This window comes from Passer montanus, unplaced genomic scaffold (genome assembly GCF_014805655.1).
Source record: "Passer montanus isolate IOZ18808 unplaced genomic scaffold, ASM1480565v1 scaffold158, whole genome shotgun sequence".
Lineage (NCBI taxonomy): Eukaryota > Metazoa > Chordata > Aves > Passeriformes > Passeridae > Passer > Passer montanus.
Window position 1 is genome coordinate 549,980 of NW_024362938.1, and position 15,725 is coordinate 565,704.

The 15,725-nt window shown below is 56.7% G+C and overlaps 3 protein-coding genes across 3 annotated transcripts; 2 read left to right on the forward strand and 1 right to left on the reverse strand.

Moving 5' to 3' along the window:
* Window positions 1-444: 444 nt before the first annotated feature.
* FAM136A (family with sequence similarity 136 member A) lies at window positions 445-1,388 on the reverse strand. Its single transcript, XM_039702674.1, has 2 exons — window positions 1,248-1,388; window positions 445-756 (listed from the first exon to the last, which is right to left on the reverse strand). The coding sequence occupies exons 1-2, from the start codon at window positions 1,332-1,334 to the stop codon at window positions 445-447; spliced, it is 399 nt and encodes a 132-aa protein (XP_039558608.1). The 5' UTR covers window positions 1,335-1,388.
* Window positions 1,389-3,733: 2,345 nt separating this feature from the next.
* LOC120499137 (protein starmaker-like) lies at window positions 3,734-6,374 on the forward strand. Its single transcript, XM_039702635.1, has 3 exons — window positions 3,734-4,817; window positions 4,851-5,657; window positions 5,760-6,374. The coding sequence occupies exons 1-2, from the start codon at window positions 3,953-3,955 to the stop codon at window positions 5,549-5,551; spliced, it is 1,566 nt and encodes a 521-aa protein (XP_039558569.1). The 5' UTR covers window positions 3,734-3,952; the 3' UTR covers window positions 5,552-5,657; window positions 5,760-6,374.
* Window positions 6,375-6,716: 342 nt separating this feature from the next.
* On the forward strand, window positions 6,717-14,976 carry LOC120499139 (PH and SEC7 domain-containing protein 4-like). The gene is made up of 11 exons (XM_039702638.1): window positions 6,717-6,803; window positions 7,601-7,681; window positions 8,389-8,501; window positions 9,282-9,340; window positions 9,753-9,842; window positions 10,550-10,593; window positions 11,006-11,163; window positions 11,740-11,944; window positions 12,720-12,864; window positions 13,686-13,823; window positions 14,482-14,976. The coding sequence occupies exons 2-11, from the start codon at window positions 7,659-7,661 to the stop codon at window positions 14,734-14,736; spliced, it is 1,230 nt and encodes a 409-aa protein (XP_039558572.1). The 5' UTR covers window positions 6,717-6,803; window positions 7,601-7,658; the 3' UTR covers window positions 14,737-14,976.
* Window positions 14,977-15,725: the final 749 nt, after the last annotated feature.

Sequence of the window (15,725 nt, forward strand, 5' to 3'; positions counted from 1 at the left end):
GCCAATGGCAGCCGCGCGCGCCTCCGCGCCGCTCCCCCGGCAGCCAATGGCGGCCCGCGGCGCGGTACCGCGCTCAGCCGAGCGGCTGCGCTGCCGGGGCGGGAAACGGGGCCAGGGCAAGGCGCGGGTCCGGGTGCGCACTCGAGTGTGTAACATATCCACGTGTGCACACCCGTGTGTGTGCGTGTGTAATGTACCCACATCTGTGTGTGTAACGTACCCACGTGTGCACACCCGTGTGTGCGTGTGTAATGTACCCACATCTGTGTGTGTAACGTACCCACGTGTGCACCCCCGTGTGCCAGTGCGGGACCACCCACACACCCCACACCTGTACCTGCACGCCCCACACCCGCACACCTCACAGTGCCCAAGCACCATCCCCCGTGCCCCCGTTACCTGCAGTGTGTCTCACCACCCGCCCCACCATCCCCTCACAGCCCCTCACCATCCCCAGAGCCCCCCTAGTGACCCCATCACCCCCAGAGCCCCCGGGATGGAGATCACAAGGGCTGTAGGGGGCACAGGGAATGCACTGGGGGGTGCAGGGACTGGGGGCTCCCATCCTGCCCAGGGTCCCGGTGCCGTCCCCGGGGGTGCCGGGGCCCCGTTCACCTGGAAGTGCTCGAGCTCGGCGGTGACGATGGCCTGGGCGCGGGCCAGGGGCGCGTGGCAGCGCTCGATGCAGCGCTGCACCTCCTGCATGGAGGCCGCTGCGTCCTCGCAGCACCGCGCGCTGCAGCGGAACATGGCGCCCTGGGGACACGGGGACACGGGGTCAGCGGGGGACATGGGGTTAACAGGGCACCCTGGGGACACGGGGTACCCTGGGGACATGGGAGACAAGGGGTTAATGGGGGGCAACAGGGGACACGGGGGTCACAGGGCACCCTGGGGACACAGGGACAGGCGGTTAAAGGGGGCACCTGGGGACATGGGGTACCCTGGGGACACGGGGGTTAACAGGGCGTGTTGGGGGTACAGGAGATGAACTGGAGGGGCATTTGGATGCACTTGGGGGGCACAGGGTGTGTTTAGGGGGCCCCAGGGTGTGTATGGGAAGGTCTCAGTGAACTGGGGGGGGTCTCAGTGAACTAGAAGGGTCTCAGTGAATTTTGGGGGGGGTCCCAGTGATTTGGGGGGTCTCGGGGCCGGTCCCGGCGCTGCCCGGGGCACCCACGTGTGTGTGCGGGGGTGCCCCGGGCCCCTCCCGCGTGTCCCCCCCGTGTCCCCGGTGTCCCCGGTACCTGCATGCCGCGGATCTGCTCCCGCTCCAGCCCCTGCACCGCGCTCTCCACCGCGGCCTGCACCCGGCCCTGCGCCGCCTCCGCCATGGGCCCGCTCCAGAGCCTGAGCCCGCCCTGAGCCCGCCCCCCGCCCTAAACCTGCCCTAAACCCGCCCTAAACCCGCCCTAAACCCGTCCTAAACCCGCCCTAAACCTGCCCTAAACCTGCCCCAAAACCGCCCTAAGCCCCGGCCCAAAGCCCACCCGAAACCTGCGGGATTCGCCTCAGAATCCGCCCCAACGCCGCCGGGAGCCGCCCCAAAACAGGGCCCTGCTTGTGGGGCCCGAGCCCTGTGAGGGGGCTCAGCTCCCCCATGGGGTCAGACCCTCCTTTTGGGGTCAGAACCCTTTTTTGGGGTCAGAACTCTTTTTTGGGGTCAGAACCCATTTTTGGGGCCCTCTTTTTTTTGGGACGCCCCTCTCCTTATGGGGTCAGAACTCTTTTTTGGGCGTTCAGAACCCTTTTTTGGGGTCAGAACCCATTTTTGGGGCGCTCTTTTTTGGGACCCGCCCCCGCCAGCCCCCCCCTTCCCCTCACACAAAGGGGCGTGGCCTCAATCTAAGGGGCGTGTCCTTCATGCTAATAACCCCTCTCACTCCTCCCCTTATAGGCGTGTCCACACCAGACCACGCCCACACATCCATCCCCACGCCTGCCCGCCCCTCCCCTCATGCCAGGGGGCGTGTCCGCGCGTGAAGGGCGTGGCCTCATGGTATAGGCGTGTCCTGCATACTAATGAGCTAAATGCCCCTCCCCTTTGTGGGCGTGGTCGCCCGGGCCACGCCCCGCGCGGCGCTGCCGGTAAGGGAAGGGGGAGGTAAATTTTGGGGTCACCTCGACCCTTTTGGGGTCCCCCATGAACTTTGGGGTCCCCGCAGGGTTGTGAGAGTCTCTTGTGGGGTCACCCTTGAATTTCGGGGTCCCCCCGGAACCCCCAAAGTTCTCTGCCCCCCTTTGGGGGCCCCCGGAACTTTTGGGGTTCTCCCGCCCTTTTTGGGGTCCCCCATGGACTTTGGGGTCCCGGTGCGATTTTTGGGTTCCCGGGTGGGGTTTTGGGGTCCCAGGTTTTGTGGGGTCCGGGAGTTTTTTGGGGTCCCGAAGCTTTTCAAGGGTCCCCGTTTTTTGGGGGGTCCGGGAGTTTTTTGAGGTCCCGGGGCTGTTTTGGGTTTTCAGGATGGATTTCGGGATTCCGGTTTTTTTTTTTTGGGATCCCGGAGTTTTTTCTGGTCCGGTTTTTTTTGGGATCCCGGAGGTTTTTGGGTCCTTTTTTGGGGGGGCATCCCGGAGTTTTTTGGGTCCGTTTTCTTCTTTTTGGGCTCCTTTTTTTTTGGTACCACGGAGTTTTTTTGGGGTCCCGGCTGGGATTTTGGGCTCGCGGGGCTGTTTTGGGTCCGGGAGTTTTTTTGGATCCCGGTGTGATTTCTGGGATCCCGGGGTGATTTGGGGGTTCCGGGGTGATTTTGGGGTCCCCTCCCCCCGTTTCCTGTCCCGGCGGGGCGGAAGCGGCGCGGGTGACGCGGGTGGCACGGGGACGTGACGCGGGGTGGCCGCGGGGACAGCGGGAGGTGACAGGGCGGTGGCACCGGGACGGGGACACGGGGCACGGGCAGGTGGCACCGGGACACCGGGGGGTGACAGGGCCGGTGGCACCGGGACGGGGACACCGGGACACCGGGAGGTGGCACCGGGAGGGGACGGGGTGGTGGCACTCGCTGGTGGCACCGGGAGGGGACAGGGGTGGCCGCGGGGGGACGGCGGCGGCTGCAGGTGGCCGGGAGGGGGGAGGGTCGGGGAGACCCCCGGCGCCCTCGCTGTGCCCCTCCCACTGCGTCTCCCCCTCCCCCTCCTCGCTTTCCTTCCTCCTCCTCCTCCTCCTCCTCCTCCGCTCCCTCCTCTGAGCACTTCCTTCCTCCCTCTCTCTTCCTCCTTCCTCCTTCCCTCCCTCTCTCCCGCCTCGCCCCCGCTGCCCTCTCCCCGCCTTTCCTCCTTCCCTTCCCTTCCCTTCCCTTCCCTTCCCTTCCCTTCCCTCCCTCTCTCCCTCCCTCCTCCCCTCTCTCTCCCTCACCCACCGCTCTCCTCCCTCTCCCCAGGGTCTCCCCACGCCATGGTCACTCCTCTGGCCACAGGAGGGTCCGGCAGTGCCCCCTGCTCACGGCTCCGGCCGTAGGAGGGTCCGGCCGTGCCCATGGACCCCCCCCGGGCCCCCCCGGCCCCCCCGGCGGCGCTGCCGGCGCTGGACGCCATCGCCTTCTCGGGGGGAGGGGCCGAGACCCCCGCACGGACACTGCTGACCCCTGCACTGACCACTGAGCTGACCCCTGCACGGACACTGACCACTGCAGTGACCCCTGCGCTGACCCCTGCTCTGGCCCCTGCATGGACACTGACCACTGCAGTGACCACTGAGCTGACCCCTGCACTGACCCCCGCACGGACACTGCTGACCCCTGCCCCGACCCCTGCCCCGACCCCTGCTCTGGCCCCGGCCCCGGCCGCGGTCCCGGACGTGTTCTGGGCCAGCCTGCTCCGCGCTCAGCTCTGTGTCCAGGAGCTCCAGGGGGCCATCGAGGGACAGACGGACACTGGGGACCACCTGGAGCACCCCCGGGAGCACCCCCGGGATGGGGCTGGGAGCGTCCCCCAGGAGCTCCAAGGCCGTGGATCCATGTTTGAGGAGATCTTTCAGGTGTGCATGGACAAGGACACCCCACCCAAATCCATGGCTGAGGATGAGAACGTCTTCCAGGCGTCCGCAGACGGTTCCATCCCACCCAAATCCCTGCCCATGGATGGGAACGTCTCCCAGGTGTCTGCAGAGGGATCCATCCCACCCAAGCCCACGGCCACGGATGGGAGCATTTTCCAGGAGCTCCAAGGCCATGGATCCATGTTTGAGGAATTCTTCCAGGTGTCCGTGGGCATGGACATCCCACCCAAACCCATGGATGGCTCCATCCCACCCAAACCCATGGCCGAGGATGAGAATGTTCTCCAGGTGCCTACAGACGGTTCCATCCCACCCAAATCCATGTCCGTGGGTGGGAGCATCTCCCAGGAGCTCCAAGGCCACGGATCCACGTTTGAGGAGATCCTCAACATGTCCATGGGTGTGGACATCCCACCCAAATCCCTGCCCATGGATGAGGACATCATTTCCAAGGTGCCTACAGACGGTTCCATCCCACCCAAATCCATGTCCGTGGGTGGGAGCGTCTCCCAGGAGCTCCAAAGCCGTGGATCCACGTTTGAGGAGCTCTTCCAGGCGTCCATGGATGAGTCCATCCCACCCCAGGCCATTCCCATGGACCAAAGCTTTGAGTTCCTCTTTGGGAGCATCGTGTCCATGGCTGGGGACACGTCCCGTGGCCAGGTGACATCGGATGGGACCCCCCCAGCCGGTCTGGTGGCCACGGATGGGACCGACCCGTCCGAGCGCCGGGACAGGAACGTGTCACCCAGCGTCAGCGTGGGTGGGGACACCTCCCACACGTCCACGGGTGGGGACATCTCATCAGGGACAGGGACCAGGGGTGGGGACATCTCACCCCAGACCGTGACCAGGGACGGGGCCACCTCACCCCAGTTCATCACCACACACGGGACCTTCTCTGCAGAGCACCCGGCCATGGATTTGGCCATCCTGTCCCAGACCGTGGCCTTGGAAGTGGCCAGCTTGTCCAAGGCTGTGGCCACCGATGGTCCCATCTCCCCCAGACCCCAAACCCCCACACTCAACCAGGAGGAAGAGGAAGGTGACGACGACGATGACGACCACCACGCCAACGATGACCGTGATGACCACCATGACCTCAGTGACCACCATGACCTCGATGACCACAATGACCGTGATGACCATGATGACCTCAGTGGCCACCAAGACCACGATGAGAACAACGACCTCAATGACCATAATGCCCGTGATGACCACCATGACCATGATGACCATCATGACCACCATGACCTCAATGACCACCATGACCACGATGACCACCATGACTGTGATGACCACAATGACCACAGTGACCACCACGACCGCAATGACAACAAGGACCTCAATGACCACCATGACTGCGATGACCACCATGGCCACCATGACCACGGTGCCTCCTCCCATGAAGATGAGGAGGACCTTCTGGAACAGGACCTGGATGAGGAGAACCCGGATGAGGAGAACCCGGATGAGGAGGACCTTGAGGAGGAGCTGGATGAGGATGAGGATGAGGATGAGGATGAGGATGAGGATGAGGATGAGGATGAGGAGTAGGAGCCCCATTTCCACACCAACCCCCTGTTCCAGCGCCCGCTGCCCCCGGGGGTGCCCCCCTGGCGCCCCCACGGTGCCACCCTCGGGTGTCACCCCTCGGAATGGGGTGAGTGTGGTGACCCCAGATTTTGGGGGGTTGGGGTTAATTTGGGGGGGGTCCCACCAATCCTGATGGGAGCCCCCCCCTTGGTGTCTTCTCCTCCCCCAGGACCACCCAGAACCCCGGAAATTGGGGACACCCCGGATCCACCTCCGGAATTTGGGGATCCCCCAGAATTTGGGGACCCCCTGGAATTTGGGGAACCCCCCTTGGTGTCATCTCCTTCCCCAGGACCACCCAGAACCCCGGAAATTGGGGACACCCCGGATCCACCTCCGGAATTTGGGGATCCCCCAGAATTTGGGGACCCCCTGGAATTTGGGGAACCCCCCTTGGTGTCATCTCCTTCCCCAGGACCACCCAGAACCCCGGAAATTGGGGACACCCCGGATCCACCTCCGGAATTCAGGGACCCCCCTGAATTTGGGGACCTCCCGGAATTTGGGGACCCCTTGGATCCACCCCTGGAATTTGGGGACCCCCCCAAATGGATGGACCCAAAACGGGGGGGGCTGGACTCCCCCATCCCCCTGGAGGAGCCCCCCAGTTCCTGGGACCCCCTGGATTTACCCCAAAAAGAGGGACCCCAAAACCCTCCAGATTTACCCCAAAACCCTCCAGATTTACCCCAAAAAGAGGGGCCCCAAAACCCTCCAGATTTACCCCAAAAACAGGGGGACAAAACCACCCCAGCCCCCCCAGATTTGCCCCAAAAAGAGGGACCCCAAAGACCCCAAAACCTCCCAGACTGGCCCCAAAAAGAGGGACCCCAAAACCTTTCCCATTTTCCCTCCCAAAACCCCCATTTCCCCCCCACTTCCCCCATATTTTTCCCTCCCAAAAATCCCCATCTTTCCCCCCAAAAAATTCCAATTTTCCCCCCCTATTTTTTCCTCCCCCAAATCCCCATTTCCCCCCTAGTTTTTCCCCAGAAATTCCCTGTTTTTCAGCCCAAAATTGCCAATTTCCCGCCCCAAACCATCAAATTTTCCCAAAAATCCCCATTTTTCACCCAAAAATCCCCATTTTTCCCCAAATTCTCATTTTTCCCCCATTTCCCCCTCCCAGGGAGGACCCCGTGGCCCTGGCCCGGCGCCTTTTCCGCCTGGACGGGGTCAGGAAGAGCCAGGTGGCCTCGTTCCTGCGCAAGGAGTGAGGCTTTGGGGCAAAAAGGGACAATTTGGGGAAAATGGGGGGGAATGGGAATTTGGGGGGAGAAAATGGGGATTTTGGGGGGAAAAATTCGGAATTTCAGGGGAAAATGGGGAATTTTGGGGAGAAAATGGGGAATTTTGGGGAGAAAAATGGGGGAAAATGGGAATTTGAGCGGAAAATATGGGAATATGAGGGGGAAATGGGGATATTGGGGGGAAAATGGGGATTTTGGGGGGAAAAATGAGGATTTGCGGGGGGAAATGGAGAATTTTGGGAAGAAATGGGGGGGAAATGGGAATTTTGTGAGGGAAAAAATGGGGGTTTCAGGGAAAATGGGAATTTTGGGGCAAAACGGTGGGAAAATGGGAATTTTGGGGGGAAAATGGGGATTTGGGGGGGAAATGGGGATTTTGGGAGGGGAAAATGGGGATTTTAGGGGGAAAAATGTGAATTTTGGGGAAAAAAGAAGATTTTTTGGGTGGGAATTGTGGGATTTTTTGGGAGTTTTTTGGGAATTGGGGGTTTTTTGTGAGGGAAAAAATGGGGGTTTCAGGGAAAATGGGAATTTTGGGGCAAAACGGTGGGAAAATGGGAATTTTGGGGGGAAAATGGGGATTTTAGGGGGAGAAAAATGGGAATTTTAGGGGAAAAAATGTGAATTTTGGGGAAAAAAGAAGATTTTTTGGGTGGGAATTGTGGGATTTTTTGGGAGTTTTTTGGGAATTGGGGGTTTTTTGGGAGCTGAGGATTTTGGGGTGGGAGCTGAGGATTTGTGTCCCCAATTCCTCCCCCAGCACGGAGTTCAGCTCGCGGGTGGCGCGGGAGTACCTGGAGCTCTTCCAGTTCCAGGGGATGAGCCTGGAGCAGGCCCTGAGGTGGGAGCTGGGCAGGCGGGGTTGGGAATTCTGGGGGGAATTCGGGAGTTTGGGGGAATTCGGGAGTTTGGGGGAACGGGAATTCTGGGGGGAATTTGGGAGTTTGGGGGAATTTCTGGAGGCGATTTTGGGAGATTTTTGGGGGAGTTTGGGGGATTTGGGATTTTTGGGGGGAATTTGGGAGGGGTTTGGGAGATTTTTGGGGAGATTTTGGGGGGATTTTGGGGGCATTTTGGGGGAATTTTTGAGAGCACTTTTGGGAGAATTTGGTGGATGTTGGGGGAATTTCTGGGATTTTTGGGGATTTCTGGGAGGGATTTTGGGAGATTTTTTGGATATTTTGGGGGATTTTGGGGGCATTTTGGGGGAATTTTTGAGAGCACTTTTGGGAGAATTTGGTGGATTTTTGGGGGCGCGATTTGGGGCATTTTTGGGATGATTTGGGGTCAGTTTTGGAGCGGTTTGGGGTCACTTTTGGGGTGATTGTTGGGGTATTCCAGGCTGGGTTTGGGGTGGTTTAGGGGTATTTTAAGGGTATTTCAGGGTGGTTTGGGGGTGGTTTGGGGTCGCCTTTGGTGTTTTTGGGGTCACTTTTGGGTTTTTTGGTGTTTTTGGGGTCACTTTTGGTGTTTTTGGGGTGGTTTGGGGTCACCTTTGGTGTTTTTGTGGTCACTTCTGGTGTTTTTGGGGTTTTTGGGGTGCTGCAGGCAGTTCCTGCGGGCCCTGGTGCTCTCGGGGGAGACTCAGGAGCGCGAGCGAGTCCTGGGGCACTTCTCGAGCCGCTTCCACCGCTGCAACCCCGGGGCCTTTCCTTCTGCTGGTGAGAGCCCAAACCCCTAAAACTGACCCTAAAACCGACCCCAAATCCCTGCTGCAACCCCGGGGCCTTTCCTTCTGCTGGTGAGAGCCCAAGCCCCCTAAAACTGACCCTAAACCCCCTAAAACCGACCCTAAACCGACCCTAAAACCGACCCCAAATCCCTGCTGCAACCCCGGGGCCTTTCCTTCTGCTGGTGAGATCCTAAAACTGACCCTAAAGCCGACCCTAAACCCCCTAAAACCAACCCTAAAACCGACCCCAAATCCCTGCTGCAACCCCGGAGCTTTTCCTTCTGCTGATGGGACTCCAAATCCACCCTAAACCCACCCTAAATACCCCAAACCCACCCCAAAACCCCCAAACCCCAAAACCCCCAAACCCCAAACCCCTAAAACCCCTAAAACTGACCCTAAATCCCCTAAAACCGACCCTAAAACCGACCCCAAATCCCTGCTGCAACCCCGAGGCTTTCCCTCAGCTGCTGAGATCCTAAAACTGACCCTAAAGCCGACCCTAAATCCCCTAAATCCATCCCAAATCCCTGCTGCAGCCCCGGGGCTTTTCCTTCTGCTGCTGAGACATAACCCACCCTAAACATCCCAAATCCCAAACCCCAAAACCCTCAAACCCCAAACCCCAAACCCTCAAACTTAAACCCCAAAACCTCAAACCCAAAACCCCCAAACCCCAAATCCACCCCAAAACCCCGAACCCCTTTTTCCCCTTTTGGGGTCCCTTTTTAGGGGATTTGGGGTCCCCTGAAACCCCAAATCCCCCCAGACTCCGTTCACGCCCTCACCTGCGCCCTGATGCTGCTCAACACCGACCTGCACGGCCAGGTGAGCACCCCAAAAAAAACCCCCAAAACTTTTGGGATTTTGGGATTTCTGTATTTTGGGATTTGGGGACTTGTGGATTTTGGGGTTTTGGGTTTGGGGAAGATTTGGGATGGATTTGGGATTTGGGAATTTGGGGATTTTGGGGTGGGTTTGAGATGGAATTGGGGCAGTTTTGGGATTTTGGGATGGATTTGGGGAAGATTTTGGGTCGGTTTTGGGGTATTTCCCCCTTTTTGGGGTGACTTTGTGTCAGATTTTGGGATTTTTCCCCGTTTTTGGGGTGATTTTGGGTCAGAATTCCATTTTTTCCCCGTTTTTGGGGTGACTTTGTGTCAGATTTTGGGATTTTTCCCCGTTTTTGGGGTGATTTTGGGTCAGAATTCCATTTTCCCCGTTTTGGGTGACCCCGCAGCGCCTGGGCCGGGCCATGAGCAGCTCCGAGTTCGTGACCAACCTGAGCGGGATGATGGACGGCCAGGACTTCCCCCGGGAGCAGCTCAAGGTACCCAAAACCCCAGAAAAACCCCAAAAAACCCCCAAAAAAACCCCCAAAATCCCAAAATTGGGATTTCCTACAAGAAAAATGAGAAAGAAAAAAAAAAAAAACCAGTGGGAAAATCTTAAAAATGGGGGGTGTGACCCTAAAAAATCCTAAACCCCAGAAAAACCCCAAAAAACCCCCAAAAAAACCCCCAAAATCCCAAAATTGGGGTTTCCTACAAGAAAAAATGAGGAAAAAAAAAAAAAAAAAAAAAAAACCAGTGGGAAAATCTTAAAAATGGGGGGTGTGACCCTAAAAAATCCTAAAAAAGGTCCCCAAAAAAATCCTAAAAAATAATAAAAAAAAAAAACCTAAAAAAAATTCCCCAAAAATTCCTTAAAAAAATCTTTTAAAAATCAAACCTAAAAAAAATTCCCCCAAAATTCCTTAAAAAATCTTTTAAAAATCCCAAAAATTCTAAAAAAAATCACAGAAAAAATCTGAATAAATCGTAGAAAAAATAAAAAAAGAAATCACAGAAAAATAAAAAAAAAATCACAGAAAAAATCTGAAAAAATCACAGAAAAATAAAAAAAAAATCACAGAAAAATCTGGAAAAAATCCCAGAAAAATCCCCAAAAAATACCCCCAAAAATCCCAAAAACATCCCTAAAAAATCCCCAAATATCTCAAAAAACCCTAAAAAAATCCGATTTTTTCTCCCTCAGGCTCTGTACGGCTCCATCCGCAGCCGGAAACTGGAGTGGGCAACGTGAGCGGGGATTGGGGGATTGGGGGATTTGGGTTCCATTTTATGGGATTTGGGGGATTTGGGTTCCATTTTATGGGATTTGGGGGAATTTGGGGGATTTGGGTTCCATTTTATGGGATTTGGGGGATTTGAGGGGGAATTTATGGGAGTTGGGTTGGACTTTGTAGGATTTTGGGTTGGATTTTATGGGTTTTTTTGGGATTTTGCTGCCAATTTTATGGGATTTTGATTGAATTTTCTGGGATTTGGGTTGGATTTGATAGGATTTTGGTGCAGAATTTATGGGATTTTGTGTTGGATTTTGTGGGATTTGGGTTGGACTTTATGGGATTTTGGCTGGATTTTATGGGATTTTGGGGGATTTCTGCCCTTTCCCCACCAATTAATGGGATTTTTTGGGGGGTTTTCCCAGGGACGATGAGGACGAGCCCGGAGCCGATTCCCAAAAGCCCAAAAAAGCCCCGAAATTCCCAAATCCCGAAATTCCCCCGGAGCTCCTGGGGGGCTCCGGCCCCGCCCGCAGGGGGGTCCTGGCCAGGAAGGTCCTGGCAGAGAGCGACGGCAAAAAGGGTCGGTGGGGGGGTTGGGGGATTTGTGGGGTTTGGGGGGGATTTAACGGGATTTGGGCTGGATTTGTGGGGATTTAACGGGATTTGGGCTGGATTTGTGGGGATTTAATGGGATTTGGGCGGGATTTATAGGAATTTAATGGGATTTGGGCTGGATTTTGGGGGATTTGGGGTGGATTTGTGGGAATTTCATGGGATTTTGAGGGATTTCAATGGAAATTTGTGGGAATTTAATGGGATTTTGGAGGAGTTTAATGGGATTTGGGCTGGATTTGTGGGAATTTAATGGGATTTGGGGTGGATTTTGGGGGAGTTTAATGGGATTTTGTGGGAATTTAATGGGATTTATTGGGATTTCTCTCTCTCCCCCATAATTTTTTGGGTTTTTTCCCCCACAGCACCCTGGGCCCGGCGGGGCTGGTTTGGGGTGGATTTAATGGGATTTGGGGTGGAATTTCATGGGATTTTATGAAAATTTAATGGGATTTGGGCTGGATTTAACGGGATTTATGGGAATTTAACGGGATTTTATTGGGAATATTCTGGGATCTCACCGTTTTTGGGTTTTCCCCCGCAGCTCCCTGGGGCCGGCGGGGCTGGAAGCGTTTCAGGGCCGAGCTGCGGGGGCCCCTCCTGGTGCTGCAGAGGGACCCCCCCGAGGGCCCCCAGGAGGTTTTGGGGCTGCCCCACGCCCTGGCCCGGCCCCACCCCAAATACACCAAGCGCCCCAACGTGTTCCTGCTGCGCACCGCGGACCGGCGCGAGTTCCTGTGCCAGGCCCCGTAAGGCACCCCAACCCCAGAAGGGAGAAAAAGGGAGGAAATCCTAAAAAAAAATCCTAAATCCCCCCAAAAAAAATCCCGTAAGGGTAAAGGGTAAAAAGTCCCAAGTGTGGGAAAAAAATGCAGAATTCTAGAAAAGTTTGAAAGAGGGCTAAATGCTAAAAAAATCTCTCAAAGCCTAAAAAATGTCCCAAAAAATCCTAAAGGAATGGAAAATCCTAAAAAACATCCTGAAGAGGTAAATGGCTCAGAAAGGGTAAGAAAATCTAAATGGTAAAAAAATCCTATATACTAAAAAAACCCCCAAATCCTAAAGAAAAAAAAACAAAACTGAAAAGATCCTAAGCCTAAAAAAAGTCCCAAATCCTACCAAAAAAAGAAAACAAAACCTAAAAAAATCCTAAAAAAAAAAAAAATCTCAAATCCTAAAAAAAACTTTTGGGATATTTTTGGGGTATTTTTGGAGGCCTTTTTAGGATATTATTGGGGTAAAGTTGGGGTATTTTGGGGGCAATTTTGGGGATAGTCTTGGGGGATTTTTGGGGTATTTTTAGGGGTATTCTGGGGATATTTTTGGGTTATTTTTGGGGATGTTTGGGGGGATTTTTAGAGGTTTTCTTGGGCTATTTTTGGGGGCACCTTTGTGGGTATTGTGCGGCTGTTTGGGTTCATTCAGGGCTATTTGGGGTTTTTTGCAATACTTGGGGGTTTTGTGCCGTGTGGCGGGCGTGACGTCACTGATGACATCACCGCTGACGTCACGGTGACGTCACAGGAGCCCCCTGGAGCTGTCCCAGTGGGTGTTTGGGATCAATGTGGCCGCCGCCCTCTCGTCCTCGCCGCCGTTCCCCGCGGCCGTCGGCTCCCGGCGCCGCTTCGTGAGACCCATCCTGCCCTCGGCGCCCAGCCGCTGCCCCCCGGTCAGGAGCACCCCAAAAATATCCTAAAAACCCCAAAACCCATTGAAATATCCTAAATACCCCAAAACCCCACTGAAATATCATAAACCTCATAGAAACCCCAATCCCATCCTGCCCTCGGCGCCCAGCCGCTGCCCCCGGTCAGGAGCACCCCAAAACACCCCAAAAATATCCTAAAAACCCCATAGAAATACCCAAAAACCCCATTGAAATATCCTAAATACCCCAAAACCCCCCCAAACCCCATAGAAATACCCCAAAACCCCATTGAAATATCCTAAATACCCCAAAACCCCCCCAAACCCCATAGAAATACCCCAAAACCCCATTGAAATATCACAAACCCCATAGGAACCCCAATCCCATCCTGCCCTCGGCGCCCAGCCGCTGCCCCCCGGTCAGGAGCACCCCAAAAAAATATCCTAAAAACCCCAAAACCCCCCAAAATCCCATAAAGAGATCCCAAGGACCCCACTGAAACATCGTGAAAACCCAAAAACCCCATTGAAATAGCCCGTATCCCACGGAAACCCCAAATAAACCCCAAACCACATAAAAATATCCCAAAAACCCAAATGTCCCAAAAACCCCAAAAATGTCCCCAGTGTCCCCCGTGTCCCCGATGTTCCCAGTGACCCCAATGTCCCCAATGTCCCCAATGTCCCCACTGTCCCCAGTGACCCCGATGCCCCCAGTGACCCCGATGTCCCCGATGTCCCCAATGTCCCCAATGTCCCCGCTGTCCCCAGTGACCCCGATGTCCCCGATGTCCCCAATGTCCCCGCTGTCCCCAGTGACCCCGATGTCCCCGCTGTCCCCAGGAGCAGCAGCAGTGCCAGCTGCGCCGCTGGCTGGGCACGGTGACGTGCCAGCTCCTGGAGCACCAGCGGCTGCTGCCCGAGGGACGGGCACGGGAGCAGGAGGAGCACCGGGCACACGGGGACTTCCTGAGGGACGAGGTGACAATGGGGACACGGGGTGGCACTGGGGACACTGGGGACATGGGGACTTCCTGAGGGACGAGGTGACACTGGGGACACCGGGGACATGGGGACAGAGGGAACATCAGGGGAAATGGGGACAGTGGGGACATGGGGACGTCCTGAGGGAAAAGGTGACAGTGGGGTGGCACAGGGATATTGGGGACAGTGGGGGGATTGGGGACGTTGGGGACAACAGGGACACCGGGCACACGGGGACTTCCTGCGCCAGGAGGTGACAATGGGGACAGTGGGGACACTGGGGTGGCACAGGGACATTGGGGACATTGGGGACACTGGAGGCAATGGGGACACTGGGAACACTGGGGACATTGGGGACACAGGAATTTCCTGCGCCAGGAGGTGACAATGGGGACAGTGGGGACACTGAGGTGGCACAGGGACATTGGGGACACAGGAATTTCCTGCGCCAGGAGGTGACAATGGGGACAGTGGGGACACTGGGGTGGCACAGGGGACATTGGAGGGGTGGGGACAGTGGGGACAATGGGGACAGGGTGACACCGTGACACTGGGAGGTGCCACTGAGGTGACACGGTGACATTGGGGGGTGCCCCGTGGGTGACACGGTGCCACCCCGGTGCCACCCCGGTGACCCGCGTGTCCCTGTCCCCAGCGGCAGCGCTGCCTCACCTACGTGCAGGCGCTGGGGACGTGGCTGCGCGGGGACAGCGGGGCCAGCGCCGCCCTCGGGGACAGCGCGGAGCTCGGGGACATCCCCGAGGGTCCCCACGTCCCCGCGCCGCTCACCAAGTGCCACTCGAGTCCCTCGCTGGCCCCGGAGCCGCCCCTGGGCCGCGTGCGGCGCCACATCTCGGAGCGCAGGGCCACCCGCGTCACCGTCCCCAAGCGCCACCGCGACCGCCCGTGACACCGGGACTGTCCCTGTCACTGTCCCCAGTGTCACCGGGACTGTCCCCAGTGTCACCGGGACTGTCCCCAGTGTCACCGGGACTGTCCCCAGTGTCCCTGCCACATCCCGGGGCGCAGGGCCACCCGTGTCCGCCTGTGACAGGCCTGGGTTGTCCCCCAGGATTGTCCCCAAGTGCCACCCGCACACAAAGTGCCACCCCTGCGACAGGGACAGCCCGAAGTGCCACCCCAGGGACACTCCCGCTGTCCCCACCCCGGTGTCCCCAATGCTGTCCCCAGTGTCCCCTCCCCCCCCGGTACGAGGCTTTTGGGGGGTCCCGCTCTGAGCCCCCCCCCGGGATTGGGAACAACTCAGGGAAATCCCAAAAACCCCATTCCCAAAATTCCCATAAATCCCATTCCCAAAAATCCCAATCCCCAAAATCCCATTCCCAAAGGAATTTGGGGGAAGTTTGGGATTTTGGGGGAGCGTTTGGGATTCCCCCGCTGTGTCTGTGCAATAAAGGTTCAGAATTCTGGGATTTTGGAGAATTTCGGGGTGGGAGAGGGAGGGATTTTGGGAAGAGGGAAAACGGGGATGGATTCCTGAGCCCGGAAATTCCAGCTTTTCCCACATTCCAAAAAAAACGTCGCAAAATCCCAAACTAACTCCTGGATCCCAAATTCCCAAACTCCCCAATCCCAAACCCCCGGACTTCAAAGTCCTGGGTCTCAAATTCCCAGACCCCAAACCCTTGGACCCCAAATTCCCCAATCCCAAACACTTGGACCCCAAACTCTTGGGATCCCAAACTCCTGGATCCCAAATTCCCCAATCCCAAATTCCCCAATCCCAAACCCCCCGACTTCAAAGTCCTGGGTCTCAGATTCCCAGACCCCAAACCCTTGGACCCCAAATTCCCCAATCCCAAACACTTGGACCCCAAACTCTTGGGATCCCAAACCCCTCCATCAATCCCAAACCCGCGGTGGATCCCAAACCCTCGA